Genomic DNA, 18,839 nt, shown 5'->3' on the forward strand with positions numbered 1-18,839 from the left:
CATTTCTATGCAATGGTTCTCACCTCTAAAATGCCTATGCATGTCCTTGATGCAAGTGGAAATAGATAGAGGGTAACATTGACAAAGTACACTTTGATTATTACAAGAAGTTATTTTTATTATTACAAAATAAATGCCGTGAAGGCATTCAAGTATCTGAGTGTCTTTAATGCAAATCATCCACCTCAAATCTTTTTCTGGGGGAAAAGGATGGCTGTAAATAAACATGTTTAAATTGCAATCATGTAGAGGTCACTATTCTATTGCTTTGTCATCCCAAGAAGAAGGGCAACATAATTTTCTCTGAACAAACTTTTATGAGGATATTGACTTTTTAAGTTGTGCTTCTAAATTTTTCTGATTAGAGGGGGGTAGTGATGGTGTCCAAATAAATATCCTGAAAGCAGGTCACATATTTCTAACATACACTCTGCTCCCAGCCCAGAATGTAAGGAAGTAGGAGACGCTTTGGCCAAGAGCCTCCACAACTGTCTGTAGTCAGGTTCCTCCAGGCTGAACCCACTCCCAGCCTGCCAACCACACAATGCCAACCTGCCCATTGTCTTCATGGCAGGAGACATGTTCCAACTGAGCCTGAGTGCTATGTTCCTTCTCCCCACCTCCTCCAGGATGAATTCTGACAAGCAGAGAAATAAATGAGTTTTTCCCATTTGGAGTGATCCCATGAAAAGATACCTAGAGACAAACTTCTGGTGAAGGTAAGAGGTGGATAAAGAAGCCTTAGCATTTCATGCAGTTTTGAGGGAGGGAACAAAAGATCACAAAGTGAGGCTGTACAATGTGTTTTACAGCAACCTGGAGTGGAAATCAGGATACACTGAATAAGTGCCAACTCTGTAGCGGCTCCCTGAATGACATAGGCATGTGTGTCTTCCTCTCTGATGACCTCTCACCTCTGACCCTGTACGATTCTACTCACAGTTTTTATAGGTCGGCTGCCTAAATGGTTTTCCTTTAGAGAAGATAAGAGCCACAATAATGCAGTTGATTGTTCCCAAGAACCATATAGTTGTGTTCTCAAAACTTGTGAAGTCATCATTACTTCCAACTTTTTCTGGAGCAGTTGGTGGCATGGTTAAATTTGAAATGCTTTTATTTTGCACTGTACAGGCACTAAAAAGGAAACCAAAGAAGCCAATGAAGTAAGATGACAGATACCTATGGAGAATACATGAAAGACTCCGTGACCTCAGTGTTTCTATAATTGCCAGCACTTTGGGAAAGAATATACTGAAAAAATAAGGAGAAAGAAACCAGCACAGATAGAGCTATGTTTTGGATAGGTAGATAAATGATAGATTAGATAAGTAGATCCAAGTTATTTATTTAAAATATTGAGCACCAATCATGTATATTAATGCTATGTGGGAGAGAGAGAGATGAGGAAGTCATGAATATTTCCCCTGGTGTCTTAATATCTCTTAACATTTATAAGTAGAGTGACCACATAATTTTATAGTTCAATAGGAACAGATCTGAATGTGGAAAGAAAAGATATTAATAATGTCATTGGCTATCAGGTTAAACTGGGGATGTCCAAGCAAACTACAATGCATGGTCAGTCTTGATAGAAAAGATGGTCATAGAGGATCATCTAAGACAGGCAAAGATGAGTGCCAATGAATGTTACTATTAAGTTTTATCACAGAGAAATGAAGGTCACTGGAAAAGTACACAAGGGACTAAAGGAAGCCAAATCCTTTGGCAGAATGAAGACTCAGTTGCCTCCTGCTGTATGGGCCAGTTGATGGTTGATAGAAATTAAAGAGTGGGAAGCTGGCATCAAGTCTGTGATCTTACCTGTGCATCTCCGTGTTGTACCAAGGCTGCCTCTGAACCAGAATGAAGCCCACAATCTGCATGGCCAGGCTGAGAAGAACGTTGAAAATCACAGAGAGCAGCAAAGGTGGGGAGATCAGCCGGCCCACAGGTCTGAAAGGCACTAGCTTGGGGTAGGCACCATTCAAATTCACTGTAAAATAAAATCAAGTTTTATATGTATGAGAGCAGAAAAATGTTATATTTTTACTTAGAAAAATGGTGTAACTTCTTGGGCCCACATATCTGAGGAAATTGACAAATCAAAGTACATCACAAACTGAATGAACAATACAATAGTAGATTCAAACTGAAGTCATATGAGAAATTGTTAAGGCAGCAGACATAGAACAACCACAAGATGCCCTTTCTATGTCTATTAAATGGGCAAAGACTATTACATTATAGGTGAGGGAGTATTAAAATGCACACTTTTCTTACACTGAGGGTAGGAATATAAATTGATAAAAAAAACCTTCTGAAGGGCACTTTGGCAATGAATATAAAGAGATTGAAAAAAAATTTCATAACTTTTCATATAGTTATTCCACTTCTGGAATTTTATCCTAACCTAAAAATATATCAGAGATATAGAAAGATGTTAATCACAGCATCATTTACAATAAATTGTGGCACATCTATATAATAGAACAACATGCAGTCACTAAGACGTAATGCTTTTAAATACTTAAGAAATTAAACTATGAGAACATCAGCAAAATAGCACAGTAAGCAGCTCCAAGATCCCATCCCTCCATGGAAACATTGAAAAATAAGCAGAAACTGTAAGAACCAACTTTGTCAGAACTCTGAAAAGTAGACAAAGGTTTACAGCATCCAAACAAATGCTGAATCAAGAGAAAGGCAACTTGAAAATATTAGGAAAGCTCTGTGAATTTTTACCTGCCATTGCCCCCTTACCCCCAGTTCAGTTACAAACTTGAAGATGGTAGCACACATATCAGATGGGAGACCCTGGTCCCTTATTACAGAGAAGAAAGAGCAAACTTTATCCACAGATTATTCTGCATGTGTTCTAACTTGTCTGGGGAATCCCGAAACCCTGGTGCAAGGTGCTCATCTCTGTTTCACCTAATGCAAAACTTACTTGGGGGTGGGAAAGCAGCATGCACTGCTCCAAAGCATTGTAAGGTTAACAAACTACCTGCAGTCACTGAGGCAAAAGATGACACATAAAATAAATGCCTAAAGCTTAGAAAAAAAAGCTAAAGTTTCTTTGGGAGATTGTGGTATTCACAATCGCCTGTGCGTATTGGAGGAATATGGAAAGCCATGTACATGACCAGGACAAGATTCATGCTCAGAAATGACCAGAAAACCCCTATGCTTTCATTTCTGGATGATCTCTAAACACAAGCTTGGCTAAGTGTTGAAGTGCCCAGCACAGAACCAATCTGCAAAGATTGGAGGAGGTATTTCTTTGTTCATATTTTTTAAACTCACAGAGTTCAAGGAAATCTCTGTCAAAACACTACCTGAGCCTGGCTGGCGTGGATCAGTTGTTGAGCATTGACCTAGGAACCTGAAGGTCAGGGGTTTGATTCCCAGTCAGGGCACATGACCAGGTTGCAGGCTCAGTCCCCATGTGGGGCATGCAGGAGGCAGCCAATCAATGATCAATGATTCTCTCTCATCATTGATGTTTCTATCTCTCTCTCCCTCTCTCTCTCTTCCTCTCTGAAATACACACACACACACACACACACACACACACACACACACACACACTAGAGGCCTGGTACACAAATTTGTGCATGGGTGGGGCCCCATTGGGGGTGGGGCCAGCTGGGGAGAGGGGCTGTGGGAGGGTTCCAGGGCATGTCCGGCCCATCTCGCTCAGTCCCAATCGGCTGGACCCCAGCAGCCAGCTAACCTACCATTTGGAGCATCTGCCCCCTAGTTGTCAGTGCACGTCATAGTGAGTGGTAGAGCAACCTTAGCATATCATTAGCATATTATGCTTTGATTGGTTGAAAGGATGAATGAATGACCAGACACTTAGTATATTAGGCTTTTATTAATAGAGTATATATAAAATAGAAAAACCCTGGAGATGCTTGTTATCATAGAAGAAATGAATATTGTTTTCAAATATCTGAAAGACTGTCCTGGGGAGGAATTCAGACTATGCTGTGCCTCCCCAAATGGCAGAACTGTGATGGGAAAACTTACACAGAGATAGATTTGGCCTGATGTGAAGAGAACTCTGTTAACAATAAGGACTGTCAAGGGTGTTCTTTCAATAGATTCAGCAAGTATTTAATGAACTCCTCTGCTAAGTCAGGCTCTGTTAGAGGTACTGGGAAGACAGCAGTGATCAAGATAGACAAGATGCTACTCTCAGGAAGTGCACACTGAGGGTGAGGGGAGGCAGGAAAAACATAAAACAGATAAATATCATACTTTCAGATTGTGACAAGTACTGTGAAAAAAATAAAGCAGAATTGTGTGCTACAGAATAACTGGCTTGGTCATTGTTTAAAGTGACCTTTATGATGTGGTGACATTTGAGCTAAAATCTGAGTAATAAAGGAAAGTCAAAGTCACATGAGAATCTAAAGAGAAAGTAGTTTGGGCAAAAGAAATAGCAAAATCAAAGGTGCTTAGATGATCACAACGTGGCAATGCTCAAGAGACAGAAAGACTCGGGTGCATGGAATAGTACACAAGTAGCAATGTGGTTAGACGTGAAGTCGGAGAAGTAGGCAAAAATAAATTCTGTAAGACTTTGGACTTAGTGGAAATGAGAAGCCACTTGAGCATTTTAAGCAAGAATATGACAACAATATTTAAATTAAAAAAGAAACTAGTCCTTTTATCACTGTTTGAAAGGTAAATAGAAGTGAGGGGAGGGCAGTAAGAGTGGAAGCAAGACAGTTGTATGGTTTTTGCAGTGATCTACAGAAGAGACAATGATTTGTGACAGTGGCTACAATAGAGATGGAGAGAAGGGATACAGAATATTTTTTGGAGGTAGAGCCAATAGGAATTTCATAGGTATTGTATGTGAAGGGTAAAAAGAAAGAAAGAGAGAGAAATTAAGGATGATTCCAGGTCTTTGAATAACTAGGTAGATTAATGGTGCTAATTTTAAGGAATTTTATTTGTGTGTGTTTTTTTCACTGACATATTCCAAGTGCCAATATCAATTAATGTTGACCAAGAATGGCAAGGCAAACAAATGCTTTATTTGAGGCATTAGGAAATGAAATTTATGGCACACAGATTTGGGTAGAAACCTGATTGTGTGCCAAGGTAAAGACAGAAAAAATGTGGGGTTTCCAAAGGACTTATGCAAGCTGTTTTGAAAGAGCTGTGATTGGTGCTGGCAGGCAAACTTACGCTATGCTATACATGATTAATTGTTTCTAGGTGAAATTGTTATTCCTTAATAGAGAGTTCAGTGGTGCAAAGTCAATTCAGGATGTAGCCATTTGTAGTTTAGCTCAGTTCAAAAGTTCACTTTCACATGGAGGGAGGTGAGTTAGCTTCGCTTCCTAGAGGCCTCCAGATTCCATTTTGCATTGCTCTCTTGACAATATTAACTCCATTTTACTGCTTTTTTTCCATACCTATTTCAGTAAGTAGTACAGACTAAACAGTAAATATTTAATGGTTTTGTTAGCTATAATATCTGATAGAATAAAGAGTTCTATTTGGGCATGTTAGGCCTACATTCTGTTAAATATCCAACATTCGGTGCTGAGTAGCTACATTTCCAGAGCTCTGGACAGACATCAAGGCCAGGGATGTAAATTTGGGATATATCAGCATGCATAGTCATAGAATTGGTTGAATTCACTTAGGCAGACAGTATAAATTGAAAATACAAAAGAACCCAATAACATTGGAATGAAGACTTGTAACATTTCCAAAGTTAGAAGACAGGTAATGAAGCAGAGGTCAGCAAAAGAGATGGGAAGACTGTCTTCACCAAAGTGATAGATAATCCAGGAGGGTGGGGTATCACAGACCCAAGAGAAGAAATCTTCTGCTGAAGGAGTGTGCTGTTGAGAGATTCATGTACAATCAGGAAAGAGAAGTGGCCATTGCTGTCAACAGAAGTCACTGGTGGACTTGACAAGAGCAGCATCAGTAACGTGGCTACTGAAGCATAGATGGTAGTTGCTCCCCTTGAGCATGTTCTCCGAAAACAGTCTTTGAACAAGTTTTTAAAATAAGTTGGCATGATGGTTTTTAAGATTGTGATGAGAAGATATAAAAAGAAATAATGTGAAAGCAAGACCCCGAGGCATGTAAAGAGGCAATGGGAGACTCGTACTTTTTCATGTGTCAGCAGAGAGCATCCTCCCAGCCAATGGTGGCTGGAGCTGGCTCACACTGGCTCACACTGGCCAATTTCTGCTAAATTTGCAAGCCAATTATTAAATGCAGCCATTATAAAAAATAAAGGATGTAAACTTACAATTAAATAAATATACGAAAAACAAAGATAATGAACACTCAAAACTGATAACTTGTAAATTATTTTGCATTTTAGAATTATCTATGTTCTTGAAGTTAATAATGGAGATTACACTTAAAAGTGTGTCATGTCTGTAGCCATTACATTATGAACAAATTTTTTTCTTTTTTTTAACCAAGGAAATATTCTTCCAGCATTCAAAAACCATTATCTAATTCAGAAATAAGTTGTTTACATCACTGATGGATGGTTAAAGTTTCAACATAAGTTTTTGTTGTTTTGTCATTAAGAGAAAGAAAAATGTCAAGAAAGTTTTATGTGAAAACTAATTTAGTCATCAATAGCATAGGTTGACTATGGATACAAGAATTTGATAAAACTCAGTGAAAGCATTTTGTGAGAATTAATTGACAGAATGGAATTTACAATAAAGACAGTGTATATTTAATTATTATTTGAAAATTGTTCACCACACATTTTTCTTTTCAGTAATGTTTATGATAAATGTATGTGCATATATGTAAAATCATTTTTTTTTAAACATTTGCCAACCTACCACTGCATCCTCCCTAACACCAGCATAGACCAAGCATCCAAATTCATGCCCTTAAGTGTTAGAATCTGGCTGATTGAAATGATAGAATTAGAGATGGCAAGTGGAGAAAGTAGGCATACACAACTAATTGGGAAGTTTGACAATAAGGGGGACAGCAGATAGTGGTGGATTTTGGTCAAGAATGAGTTTTTATTTATTTTTTAAATATTTTTTATTGATTTCATAGAGAGGAAGGGAGAAGGGGAGAGAGATAGAAACGTCAATGATGAGAGAGAATCATTGATCGGCTGCCTCCTGCATGCTCCCTACTGGGATTGAGCCCAAAACCTGGGCATGTGTCCTGACCAGGAATTGAACCATGACCTCCTGGTTCTTGGGGCAATGCTCAACCACTGAGCCACGCCTTCTGGGCAAGGAAGAACTTTTAAAGAAAGAAGGTATGGAAATATATTTACATGCTGATGGGAATGATCCAGTAGCCCAGAGAAAAGATGACCATGATGGAGGAAGGGATTATTATATGAACAAAGTCCTTAAGGAGGTAAAGGGAGGTAGGATTCAAAGTACAAGTGGGGCTGTTGGCATTTATATGTAACAGAGAGGAAAGCAGAGAATTTGGTAAAGATGATGGTTAGTGCTTGGGTAGGAAGAAAATCCCAGAGCAGGGAAATTGTAAAGACGTTCACTTATTAGTTAGAAGGTGCGAGTGGCAGTGGTTTAATGGCAAGAGGACCTTTCTCTGTTCTAGATCTTGTGAAGCAAGGATTTGGAGATGGAAAACATATAAGCTTTATTAAGCACATTTCACCTATAACTATACCTAAAAGCACACTAAAGTCAGCATTCCTGATTTTCAAGGTGGGTTTTGTTTTGTTTTTTTTTGTGTTTTTTTTTTTTAAATATTTAGTGACCTTTTATGGAAGCTCCACCTTTTGTGGAAAACAGCAAAATGACTAGCCAGCTTTTCCTTTACTAGCACTTTCTTTCAGCACTCAAAAATGAGGATTGCTTCCTCTTTCCCTCTCTGTATACACCGTTGGGAATAAGTCAAACATCACATCTGCCTCAGCTGCTGCCCTCCCCTCCTGGTGGGCCTTCTGGGGAGCACCTCTGGGAAGAAAGTTTTAAAAACCTCTTACTTGTTGCACCAATAAGAGTTGTAATGGCCAGATCCTGGAACAGAAACTGGTAATTTGATAGGCTGTTCATCTCCTAAAAATAAAAAGGAAAACAGCTCAAAAAGAGTTGTGACCTTCTGGGTGAAGTTTGATATCAATTTCATTCACTTTCTCATGGCAATTTAGGATTATCAAGTAAATTACCTAGAAGATGGTGAGGTCAGAGGCCTGTTTATATTGGTGGGAGTGCCAAAGGCAAGGCTGTGAAATCCTGTCTCACCAGGAGGCCCCTATCATGTGCATTCTGGGGTGGGTCCTTTGTGCATCACTATCTCCCCTTGCTGAGGGGAATAGCTCACTCTCCCAGATTCATCTCTGCTCTCTTCTCTACTTAGCAAAAAAGTTGGGGTTTCATCTGACACTAAAAGAGTGCATTCCCAATAGTAACAAGTGACAAATGTGTGGTGATCTTACCTAAATGTTACTGATGAAAAATGACAATAACTGAACCAACTATTTGCTTTCTTGGGTGTTGATAGAAAGTCCCGGATAATACACCTTGCTGTTCTTGAGGAAAAAAAACATTTAGGCCTTACATATTTTAAGTAACTTACCCCTTGGTGGAAAGGCGATAATGATGACCTATGTTTAACTCTAGTTTTGAGCAAGTTATTGTGATTTCAAAATAGGATCAAATCTCTACAAATAACTTCTCCAGTTCATTCATTAGCGAGTGGGAAAAGACATAGGTAATCTGAAGATAACAGAGCTAAGACTTTCAAACCAGGAGCGAGAGGCATAGAAATGAATCTAGATATCTCCGGCACAAGGAGAGTTCCCTTTCTCTGTGTTAGCTACTATGAGAAGCCCTCACATGTTGAGTCCACAAACAGTAGTCATGGATAGTCTCCTTTTATGTTTGGTTAAATGGTAAAAGACCTATGGTGTGTGTGTGTGTGTGTGTGTGTGTGTGTGTGTGTGTGTGTTACAATATGCCAATTTTTAAATCCCTATGTGCAGAGAATCAGTAATATACTGGCTTGTACTAGCTCATAGGAGTCTATTGCTAGATTTTCAGAAACTTTGTGACCTGGTTGTTAAACACAGCCTATATAAAATCTTAAATAATACAACTTTACTATTAAATAAATTATGAAAACAGAGGCAATAAATACTCAAAACTCGGCACTTCCCAATCATTTTCCTATACTTTACTGTTATCTATGTCTTTGAGATTATTTATAACTCTTGTATCTATATGGTGCAAGAACTACATAAAGTATGCTATTTTACATTTCTCTCCAACTCCATGTTCAGCTGGATCACTTGACTCCAGCCATGGTGGGAGTATTTACACCACTGAAATTGGCAAACATTAATAAGCAGGGCTTATTTTTCCAGAGAGAGCCAGTTTTGAAACAATCCAGCACCTAATCAGAGAATCATCTCTTTAATGAGTGGTATGCAAGAGGAGAGTCACATTGGACTGGAAAAACAGAGACCTGGTCTAAGTAGACGAAAGCAACAGTGACAGAGAAACTGATTTGTTCCATTCTGATCCTCAACTAGCACTAGATAATTCTCTCTCAGAGAAATCACACCAACAACTTTTCCTGTGTACATGTATCTATTTCTGATTTATTTTCAAAACATGAACGATCATTTTTAGAGGGGTTGTTAGTGCTCCAATCTCCTATTTGCACTTTAAGAGGCGTCGCATGTTGAGAGTGCACCACCCCTTGTCCCAGTTCTCACTAACCAAGAGGCTAGGTCCCAAGTCATACCCAGTAGAGCAGCAGAACACCAACATACTGAATCATGCTGTACAGAGCCATGTACTTAAACATGCAAAATGAGGTAACGAGGGCAGCACGTCCTTCCCTGTGTGAGACAAGAAATGAGAAAGTAATGAAAGTGATGGAACGAAATGAGGTCAGTTATTCTGTGCTTTTCAGCTGAGCTCAGGAGAAAAGATCAAAAGTCTGATTAACTCCATTGTGTGCCTGACAGACTGGACAGCCTCGAGCTAGTGGGAGCGGCTGTCAGCGAGCTAAATGACTATACTTTCAGGAAAGGCCAATTCCACTGCAAGGTCCACGGGCCTCGATCCAACCAGAGAGCCAGAGTTAGAGCTACTCATCCTCTCCGCAGACATTATTTTAGCTCAGAGTCTGGGGACTTGGGCTGGTCCCAGTTCTCATACCTACTCACTAATGTGATTTGGAAGGTCATTTCCCTTCTCTGAGTCACAGTTTCTTCATCTGTGAACCAAGGGCTATAAGTAACATTGCAAGCTTGGGGGCTATTTTCATGCAGGTGCTTCAGGAGTTTGGCCAAACATTTCATTCAAATTTCATTTGTGAGTCCCAACTTCTTCTAAAACTGGACTGAAATAATATACACATTCAAATTAGTCATGTATCACATTTAAATAGACTAGAAACAATGAGTCTATTCATTTTTGTTGCTATTGTTTTTCTTTGAGTAAAGGGTATATATTTAAAGCATGAAATAAATTACTTGTAAAATGCCACTTTTATTTCTTTCATTTGGGAAAAAATAGGGTGTAAATTTACTTCTGGTTGGAATGGTTTCCTGGGATTCCAAAGCCTGATCCTCACCCCCAGCTTTTTCCTGTGCCAGGGCTTTGCTGCTGCCATTCGCTCTGCCTAGAAGGCGGTTTCTCCCATCCCTCACCTCCTTAGGCACGCTTTCCCACACCACCTCACCTGGCGCAGCCAATTCCACCTCCCTGGTCATCTTCCTACCTTTCACATTGGCCCTGATTTATCTGTGCGTATGTTTATTGCCTGACTTCTTCACTGGAGGAAAACGTCATGAGATGGAGGGACGTCTGATTTACTCGCTTCTGCCTCCAACTGTTTCTGGCACTAAGTGTCTACATTATAAATGTTTGTTGAACAGATGAATAAATAAATAAATAAAAATGGGAAAGGAGCTAGCCAAACCATCATTTTAATGTGGGGGAAGGAGTATGGCATTTGTAGATAAAACACATTTAAACAAAATTAATTCTAATACCATCTCCAATCCTATAGGGCTGTGTCAACTTGGGTAGTTCTCTGAGCTCAATTTCTTTCTTTCCTTTTTTTAAAAATTTTACTTTTTAAATTATTTTTTTATTGTTGCCACTCTTACACATGTCCTCATGTTTCCCCTCCCCCTTTGCCTGCCTCAACCCAGCCCCCTCCCATAGCCTCAATTTCTCTATTTATAGAAGAAATAGTGACCATTCCTACATCTCCAGGCTTTTTATACATTACCAGTATAAGAAAACAGGCATTAGAGCACTTTATAAACACATCCTATATAATAAAATCCCAGCGACCATAACGGCAGAACAACCAGAACAACCAGAAACCAGAACCACCACGGCCCCTCTCTGGGCTGGCCCTGCCCCCCAGCAAGCAGTTAGGGGCGATCAGGTAGGCAGGCCAGTGATTGGGGGCGATCAGGTAGGTAGGCGAGTAGTTAGGGGCAATGAGGCAGGCAGGCAGACCCCCGGGACCGATGCCTCAAAGAGGGAGACCCAGGCCACAGCCTGTGGGAGGGATGCTGGGCGGCTGCGATGGGAGGCGCTGGCAGTGTGGACGCTGCAGGGCAGGGCTGGCGCCAAGGCGGCTCCTGAGCGGGCATGGCACCTGCAGCCTGGCCCAGGCCCCAGGGTGGCAGCCTCTCCCTGCGGCTTCTGCAAGGGCTGAACCGCCACTCCTCCTGCTATGATGCCTGGGTAGCTCCCAGACCCTTCCATGACTGTGGGCTCTCTGCCAGGGCTCGGCCCCCTGACTGGACTCCCCAGCTCAGCCCTGACTGAGAGGAGCTGAAATCCTCTGACATGCACAACACTGGGGCCATGATCACCCCTTTGCACTTCCTGGATGTAAAACTGGGTAAGAGGCCTCAACCTGTGAAAAGTGAGGTAGACAATGAGGAGGAGAGGAGGAAAAGGCGCTGGGGAAAGAACAAAGTGGCGGCAGCCCCATGCCGGAACAAGAAGAAGGAGCAGACGACGGAGTTTCTTCAGCGGGAATCTGAGTGGCTGGAGCTCATGAATGTGAAGCTGAAAACCCAGATGGAGGAGCTGAAGCAGGAGTGGCAGCAGCTCATCCTGATGCTCAACCGGCATCGCCCCACATGCATTGTCAGGACCGACAGCGTTAAGACCCCCGACTCAGAAGGCAACCCACTGCTGGAGCCGCTGGAGAGGAAATGACCATGGGCTGGGAGGAGGAGGAAGAGATGAGGAGGGGAAGGAGGAGGAGGGTCCCAGAGGGCTCTTCCTTGCTGCATGAAAAACTCTTCAGTGAGGCTCAGCACAGCCAGCATCGGCCAGGCTTTTTTGTGAAACTCAGATCTGCCACACCAGGGGAAGAAACGCAGGCTGATGAAACCCAGCACCAAGCACTGAGACCAAAGTAGTGCTGAGGAGGGGCTGTTCTGCCTGGGGCCAGGCTTGCAGGAGGCAGGACAGAGGCTCTGGGCCGGAGAGACGCCCAACCAGGCAGCTGTGGGCACTTCTCCGGCCTCTCCACCAGGGTACCCACCCAAAGGACCTCCGAGCAGCCAGGAAAAGCCATGAGTTGCAACCAAAATCAGGATGAGTATGGAACTCAGAGTGAAACTGCAACCTGCTTGCCCCCAGCCCTGACCCTGACCCTGACCCTGACCCTGATCCTGATTCAAGGCTGGAGAAGGGCACAGTGCCAGGCCCTGCTGTACCCACCCTCGTGGTCCAGCTCAGTCCTGCCCAGACTGGCAGCCGGGGCGCACCCTCACTGGCCCTGCTGGAGATGCTGTGGGCACAAGGCATGGGAGCCTTTTCAAAGCACATGCTCACTGAATGTTTACAGACTGGCTGTCCTGGCAGGGCTTTTAACTGCACATGTTATTTTATACTTTCTTTTTTCAAATATTTTTTACAAAAAAAAGATTTTATATAAGCAATATATAAATGGATTTCTATAATCACTCGATGTGATACAGTATAAATAAGCTATGGTTTGTTTGTTACGAACAGATATTCAGCAGTTATGGCCGTTGCGAGTAACTTCTAAGTACTTTAGTCCCTGGGTGTTGAGGGTGGCAGGGGCAGGGTGCGGTGCATTTCCATCCTGGTAAACCCTTCATAGTACTCAGTTCTGTATCACTCAGTAAACATTACTCTTACTTAAAATAAAATAAAATAAAGAGGGAGGCCCAGGCCATCGGCTGGCGATGCTGTGGCAGGTGTGCTGCTGGCCAGCAATCACCCCACAGAGGGAGGCCCAGGCCAGCCAAGCCATCACACCCCACACCTATAACCTGTTGCCTGCAGAGGGAGCCGACCGGTGGCAGGAAAATGGGGGGGGGGGGGAGGGGGGGAGGGAGGGGGAAGTGCTGCACAGATGTCAAGTAGTGGCAGTGGTGGGGGTGGCGGGGGTGGGGCCAGCTGCCTACAGCCAGGGGAAGGAAAGCCCTGATAGTCCCTGATCTCAGGCCAGGCCTAGGGACCCTACCCGAGGGGTCCTGGATTGTGAGAGGGTGCAGGCCGGGCTGAGGGACCGCCCCCCCCCCCCATAAGTGCACGAATTTTTATGCACTGGGCCTCTAGTACTAGTTATAATAACCCAAAGCAGCCACAGTGCTAACTACCTCTGTCATTTAAATAATATGCCAGAAGTATATATTCAAGGGGGTGGTAGAGATAAAGCACCAAGGGAAATTTTAGTAGAAGCAGCAAAAATAAATATTTTGGAAACTAGAGATGGGAAGGATATCCCAAGGCGGCATAAAGAGGCAAGAGGAAGGAAAGAAAACGGGGAAAGTTCCTCTCAATTTCTCATTATCAAGCATCTAAGGATATACATTTAAATAATCATCATCATAATAATAATATGATCAAAACTGTCAAAGCAGTAACAAGTTCCAGATTCCAACTTTCTAAAAATAACCTACTCAGTGATTTTTATTAGAAATGCCACTGCTCTCCCAGGGTTATTTTAGCTCCGGGGAAGTCCACTGGGAAGTAGAATATTTGACCACATTCTCCTGCAAAGCACCTCCCCACCCAAAGATGCAAAGTTTCTCTGGTCTTTGACTTGCAGAACAATGGAATCTGATAAGTCAGTCAGAGAAAGGCAGATACCATATAATTTCACTGATGTGAGGAATCTAGAGAACAATATAAATGAACAAACAAAACAGAAACAGACTCACAGATACAAAGAATAGACTGATGGTTGCCAGAGGAGGGGGGAGGGGGAGGGATTGGGTGAAAAAGGTAAAGTGACTGAGAAGTATAGATTGGTAGTTACAGGATAGTCATGGGGATGTAAAGCATAAGGAATATAGCTGGTAATATGGTGCCAGTTGGGAACCAAAAACATCAGAGGAAACACTTCATAAAGTGATGGTCTAACCACTATGCTGCACACCTGAAACTAATACAAAATAATATTGAAAGTCAACTGTAATTGAAAAAATTTTTTAAATAAATAAATGATAAAACATAATAAAAAGAACAGTGGGATCTGTACCTAGAAGGCAGGAGAGATTAAAACAATGCTGGTGAATAGTGCTTACTTACTTGATAAGTTGAGGTACACACTCAATGTTTGGAGTTTTGGAAGTGAAAGGTGAGGCCACAGATGCCTCCTGCTCTGATAAAGAGATGCCCACGTGAGCCATTTTCAAAGCCTGAAAGCAAAGAGTTAGCTTACGGTCCGTGCACACTCACATACATCTCTCCTGAGGCCTCATAAGAAAGGGGCCAGTTAAGCTGTCCACAGGTGCCTTGTGGGCCTAAACACTAGCTAGGAGATGACACCAGACTTTGTTCTGCCTGCCACATAAGAAAGAGATGGTACTGGGACACCCAGTAAAAGAAGTGGGGACTTCAGAACCAAATTCTACCCCATTTAGTCTATAATGACCACTGAGTTATTATGTAGCTTTGGTTAAAACTCTCCCAAATGTTCAGCATCAGTTTCTTCAACAAGAAGAGTGGAGAGAGTGTATATCCCACAAGATACTATCTCTGCAGGGCTCTGGGCAAGTACAATCCAGTGTAAGACAATGGTCCCACACCCTGGCAACTACTTACCCCACAGTCATTGGCTCCATCGCCGCACATACCTACAAAGTAACTAAAGGCGAACCATGTCAATTGTGGAATATATCAAAGCAATCTTAAATGATAATTTCTCTAATTAAAAAGATAAAATGAGCTTCATTGCTTAGTGTTTAAACTTATTACTTTAATGGAGTTTCCTAATAGTCTGGTTTGACTAAAAAGTAAAATTTGACTCAGCAATTCCTACAACGGATAAGAAATCCAGGACATCATTCTTGACTCCAAGCACTTTCAGGAATGATGCACTTTACTGTTTAGAAAGCAGCTTTGTCAACTGCAAAACAGGATGCTCACAATTATATGTAAGACAGCATGGCACGGTGGAGAGGGCACAGGGTTTGAAGCTGCAAGATCTAGATCGTTGACCTGATCACTTTACTGTTTAGACTAGCATTTTTCTCCCCTGCACAGTGTTATGAGTATTCAGTGACGTGCAATATGGGAGAGTGCCTTATAAATTCTGAAATAATAAATAAAACTTACTTGTTGGTGCTGTTAATAGTACACAAGGAAAAAATCTGCCATGTTAGCAGTCACTCAACAAAAAATGCAGTGCCAGGCCCAGGAGTTGAAGAAAATACATCCCTTCTTCAGGGTGGCTTTTTGAGGCTGAGTGAATACTGCTCTGTTAAATGGTTGGCAAAGATTATTGATAGTCTGCTTTTTAAGGAAAGAGCACTCTGATCGCATTTAAAGAATTTGCTGTGCTTCTTTTCACACATTGCTTTCTAAAGGCAACTAGTTTACTGTCTAGGTTTTCAACCATGTTGAGAAGACAGAGCTTTCTGAGTGAAGATGCTTGCCTAGTGACTTAATCAAGTGAGCAGCAGGATGGAGCTGCAGTGAGTAGGGGTAGCAGTCGTATCTATGTGGTCTAGCACCAGAAGTAGAGGACTCTATGGGTTTCATTTACCAAAACATAAATAAATACATAAATAAATAAATAAATAAATAAATAAATAAATAAATAAATAGTCCCAAATGATGGGCACTTTATTTGGACTGCTCATTCTATCAATGGAGACCTTTTGTGTTAGAAGATAAATTATTTTTCTGACTTAGGATGAAAAGGATGCTTTGGCATAGAATGTTTTAATATTTTGAAGGTTATGTGAATCTCTTGTCATGTAAGCCTTCCTATACCATAACTGTGATAATAATTTGTAAAAATGAAGTCTAAATTTCCCTGTCCTTTTGGGAGCTGAGCTCACATTACCTTTCTAGGCTTGTTTCTCACCTTACCTTTTCATGACACTTGCGTTCTAGTCAGTGCTTCTCAAGTCTGGATGCAAAATTGACTTAGGTGAGGAGTTTTGAAAAAAATACTGATGCCCAAGCACCATGTGAGCAAATGAATTAGAATTGCTATTTCTTCAAAGCTCCCAAGGTGACTAACGTGTGCAGCCAGGGTAAGAACCACTGTCCTAGCCAAACAGAGTGACTTCCTGTGCCTCTTACTCTTCCTCTGACTGCCATGCCCCTTGCACTTCATACTGAATAGGAAAAGAACCTACTCCAGTTTCTGAAATTCTTCCACCAGACTGGATTTCTGCCCAGGAGACATTCTTGCAAAGATGGTCCCATTCATCAGTATCTGCAAGGAACCCAAAAGAGAAATAGTTTTTATGTCAGCTGGTCATACATGAAATAATTAATAACACTCATAACACTGACAGGGTAAAGAAAAAAAGAATTGTTTTCCAAATTGTACCTTTGGATTTTACAATAGGCATTGGTACATAGGTCATCAGATAAGTGATCAGGAAGACCAAAATCAATAAAGATGACTACTTCATAAAAATATTTGGTGAACATGATGACCTATACTAATTTAGTTCAGCTGCCATAGAGAATGTGGTCCTGAGAAATCCTGATCTTATGGACCTAAGCCAATAGAACATGAGAAACTGCAAGGATCTCAGGACAAGAAAATGAGGCATCTGCCTCTCAGAAATTTGTTCAGAATTAGCAGAAAAATAGCCTACTGATGAAATAGTAAAGTAACTATCCATGGTCTTTGACTTACCATACCATCTGGGTTTGATCAGTTATAAAATTCAGTTGATATCCCAAACCTAATTTGGAGTATGGGACATTGATTGTTTGGTAGTATAAGAACCTCTACCAACCCCTCCACCTGAGCTCCATTCTATAGAATCTAAATTTTTCTTTGTTAGATCTGCCTGTCCCCTGTTCTCCCTGGCAGTAAACTCGGTTTAGTGTTCACTAAATCTCAAAGTCTTTATTCATTTTTTTCTTAAACAGTGCCTAAGATGGTGAATAATTGACTAAAAATAAATCATCTGCCCCCACTATGGGTTTATTCTTCATCAGAAAAGTTAAGTTTGAGTCTTTTCTGTGTAGAGGTCCTCTATGAAAAATCTACAGAAATTCCTCTATTCAAGCCTGTCTTCTTGTATAATTGCAGAATTTCCACTATACTGTGAGACTCCTAACCATGGCAATATAATGACAGCTACTCAAAAGCAATTCTCATGACTTGAGAAGTCACTAGTTTAAGCCTATAAATTATTGATTTTCAACCTTTTTCACCTCATGGCACCCATCAATGATGAGATAGAAACATAAATCGGCTGCCTCCTGCACGCCCCCTACTGGGGATTGTGCCCAGGCCTGTGCCCTGACAGAATTGAACTGGACACCTCTTGGTGCATTGGACAATGCTCAACCAACTGAGTTACACTAGCCAGGCAAGTTTATTTTAAATCTAGTAGGATATGAGACTAGATTTTGCAGTAACCTCTGCAAAACTATCTGCCTCTTTCATGAGACATTCAGTAGGTATATCTTACCTATTTAGAGGTTTGAAATTACTGAGGATCATGCTTTGTAAATGACATTGTCAGCATCTTTACCAGGAAATTAGTACCCTCTGAGAACTGACCTTTGGCAGTAGGCTGCTGAAATGTTGAATTATAACCTGAAAAGATTTTCCACTTAGGGCAAAATGGTAACTTTCTTCTCTGCTATTATCAAAGACTTCTTCCCTGATGTTAATGTAATTGTCCTGCAAAACAAGAAACAGTTATTTTAGACTTGATAGAGTGGATAGGAACCACAGCATATCTGAGAGAAGACAACTATGGCTGTCCGGGGTCTCTCTGTAAATGTCAAACTCCAGTCCTGATTCCTCAGAGAAGCACTTTCTCTTTGCTGGATCAGTCTTTGCACATCACAGCCTCTATAGTAAATAGGAGAATAACACTTCCTCATGTCCTGTTCTCATCCTGATTTGATCTCGGTGAGTCCCAGAGAAGAGCACATTTCACACGTTTCAAGTGTAAAATACAAAAGCACTGAAGCTTAACAAATCTCTCCCTGAAGTGAGAACTTACAAATTTTTTTTCTTAAAGAATTAATATTGTTCCACAAGGACACAATAGAGATAGGATACTGACAAGATTGGAGATAAATGAATAAAACTTTCTTCCCTACCCTGAAGATACGGTTTGATTTTCCATTTCACACAGTGGTATCTCTCCTAGGGATTAAATCCCCTTTGAACTCAACAGGGTGGCTGGCAAGCAAGGCAAAAATGGGAAGTTGAATTCGGAGCCCCCTTACTATATTCTTTCTCATACAGAGACAAAAACTTTTTAAGTTTCAAAGAATGGATTATCTCCAGCACCCAGGAAAGCCCTGTACCTTAAAGCTCAGTTGGAAAGATGTGGGGAAACTGATATAATTGATCACTTCACACTGCCTGTGTGAGACATTTGGAGAAGT

The 18,839-nt window shown here is 41.3% G+C and overlaps 1 protein-coding gene across 3 annotated transcripts in view; it reads right to left on the reverse strand.

Annotated features, from left to right (window-relative positions):
• The window catches only part of ATP13A4 (ATPase 13A4), a 136,998-nt gene that overhangs the window by 15,937 nt on the left and 102,222 nt on the right, over window positions 1-18,839 (reverse strand). For 2 of the 3 annotated variants that reach the window (XM_079766493.1, XM_079766492.1), the window contains exons 20-27: window positions 17,998-18,120; window positions 16,607-16,686; window positions 15,063-15,105; window positions 14,547-14,656; window positions 9,745-9,841; window positions 7,982-8,054; window positions 1,822-1,993; window positions 941-1,134 (exon numbers count right to left, since the gene is read on the reverse strand). In XM_079766493.1, coding sequence (XP_079622619.1) covers window positions 941-1,134; window positions 1,822-1,993; window positions 7,982-8,054; window positions 9,745-9,841; window positions 14,547-14,656; window positions 15,063-15,105; window positions 16,607-16,686; window positions 17,998-18,120 — 892 coding nt within the window. Of the gene's footprint in view, window positions 1-940; window positions 1,135-1,821; window positions 1,994-7,981; window positions 8,055-9,744; window positions 9,842-14,546; window positions 14,657-15,062; window positions 15,106-16,606; window positions 16,687-17,997; window positions 18,121-18,839 lie in introns of those variants that run through there. The other variant, XR_013813314.1, reaches the window with a different exon arrangement.

The sequence above is a fragment of the Cnephaeus nilssonii genome (assembly GCF_951640355.1).
Source record: "Cnephaeus nilssonii genome assembly, chromosome: 3".
Taxonomy (NCBI): Eukaryota; Metazoa; Chordata; class Mammalia; order Chiroptera; family Vespertilionidae; genus Cnephaeus; species Cnephaeus nilssonii.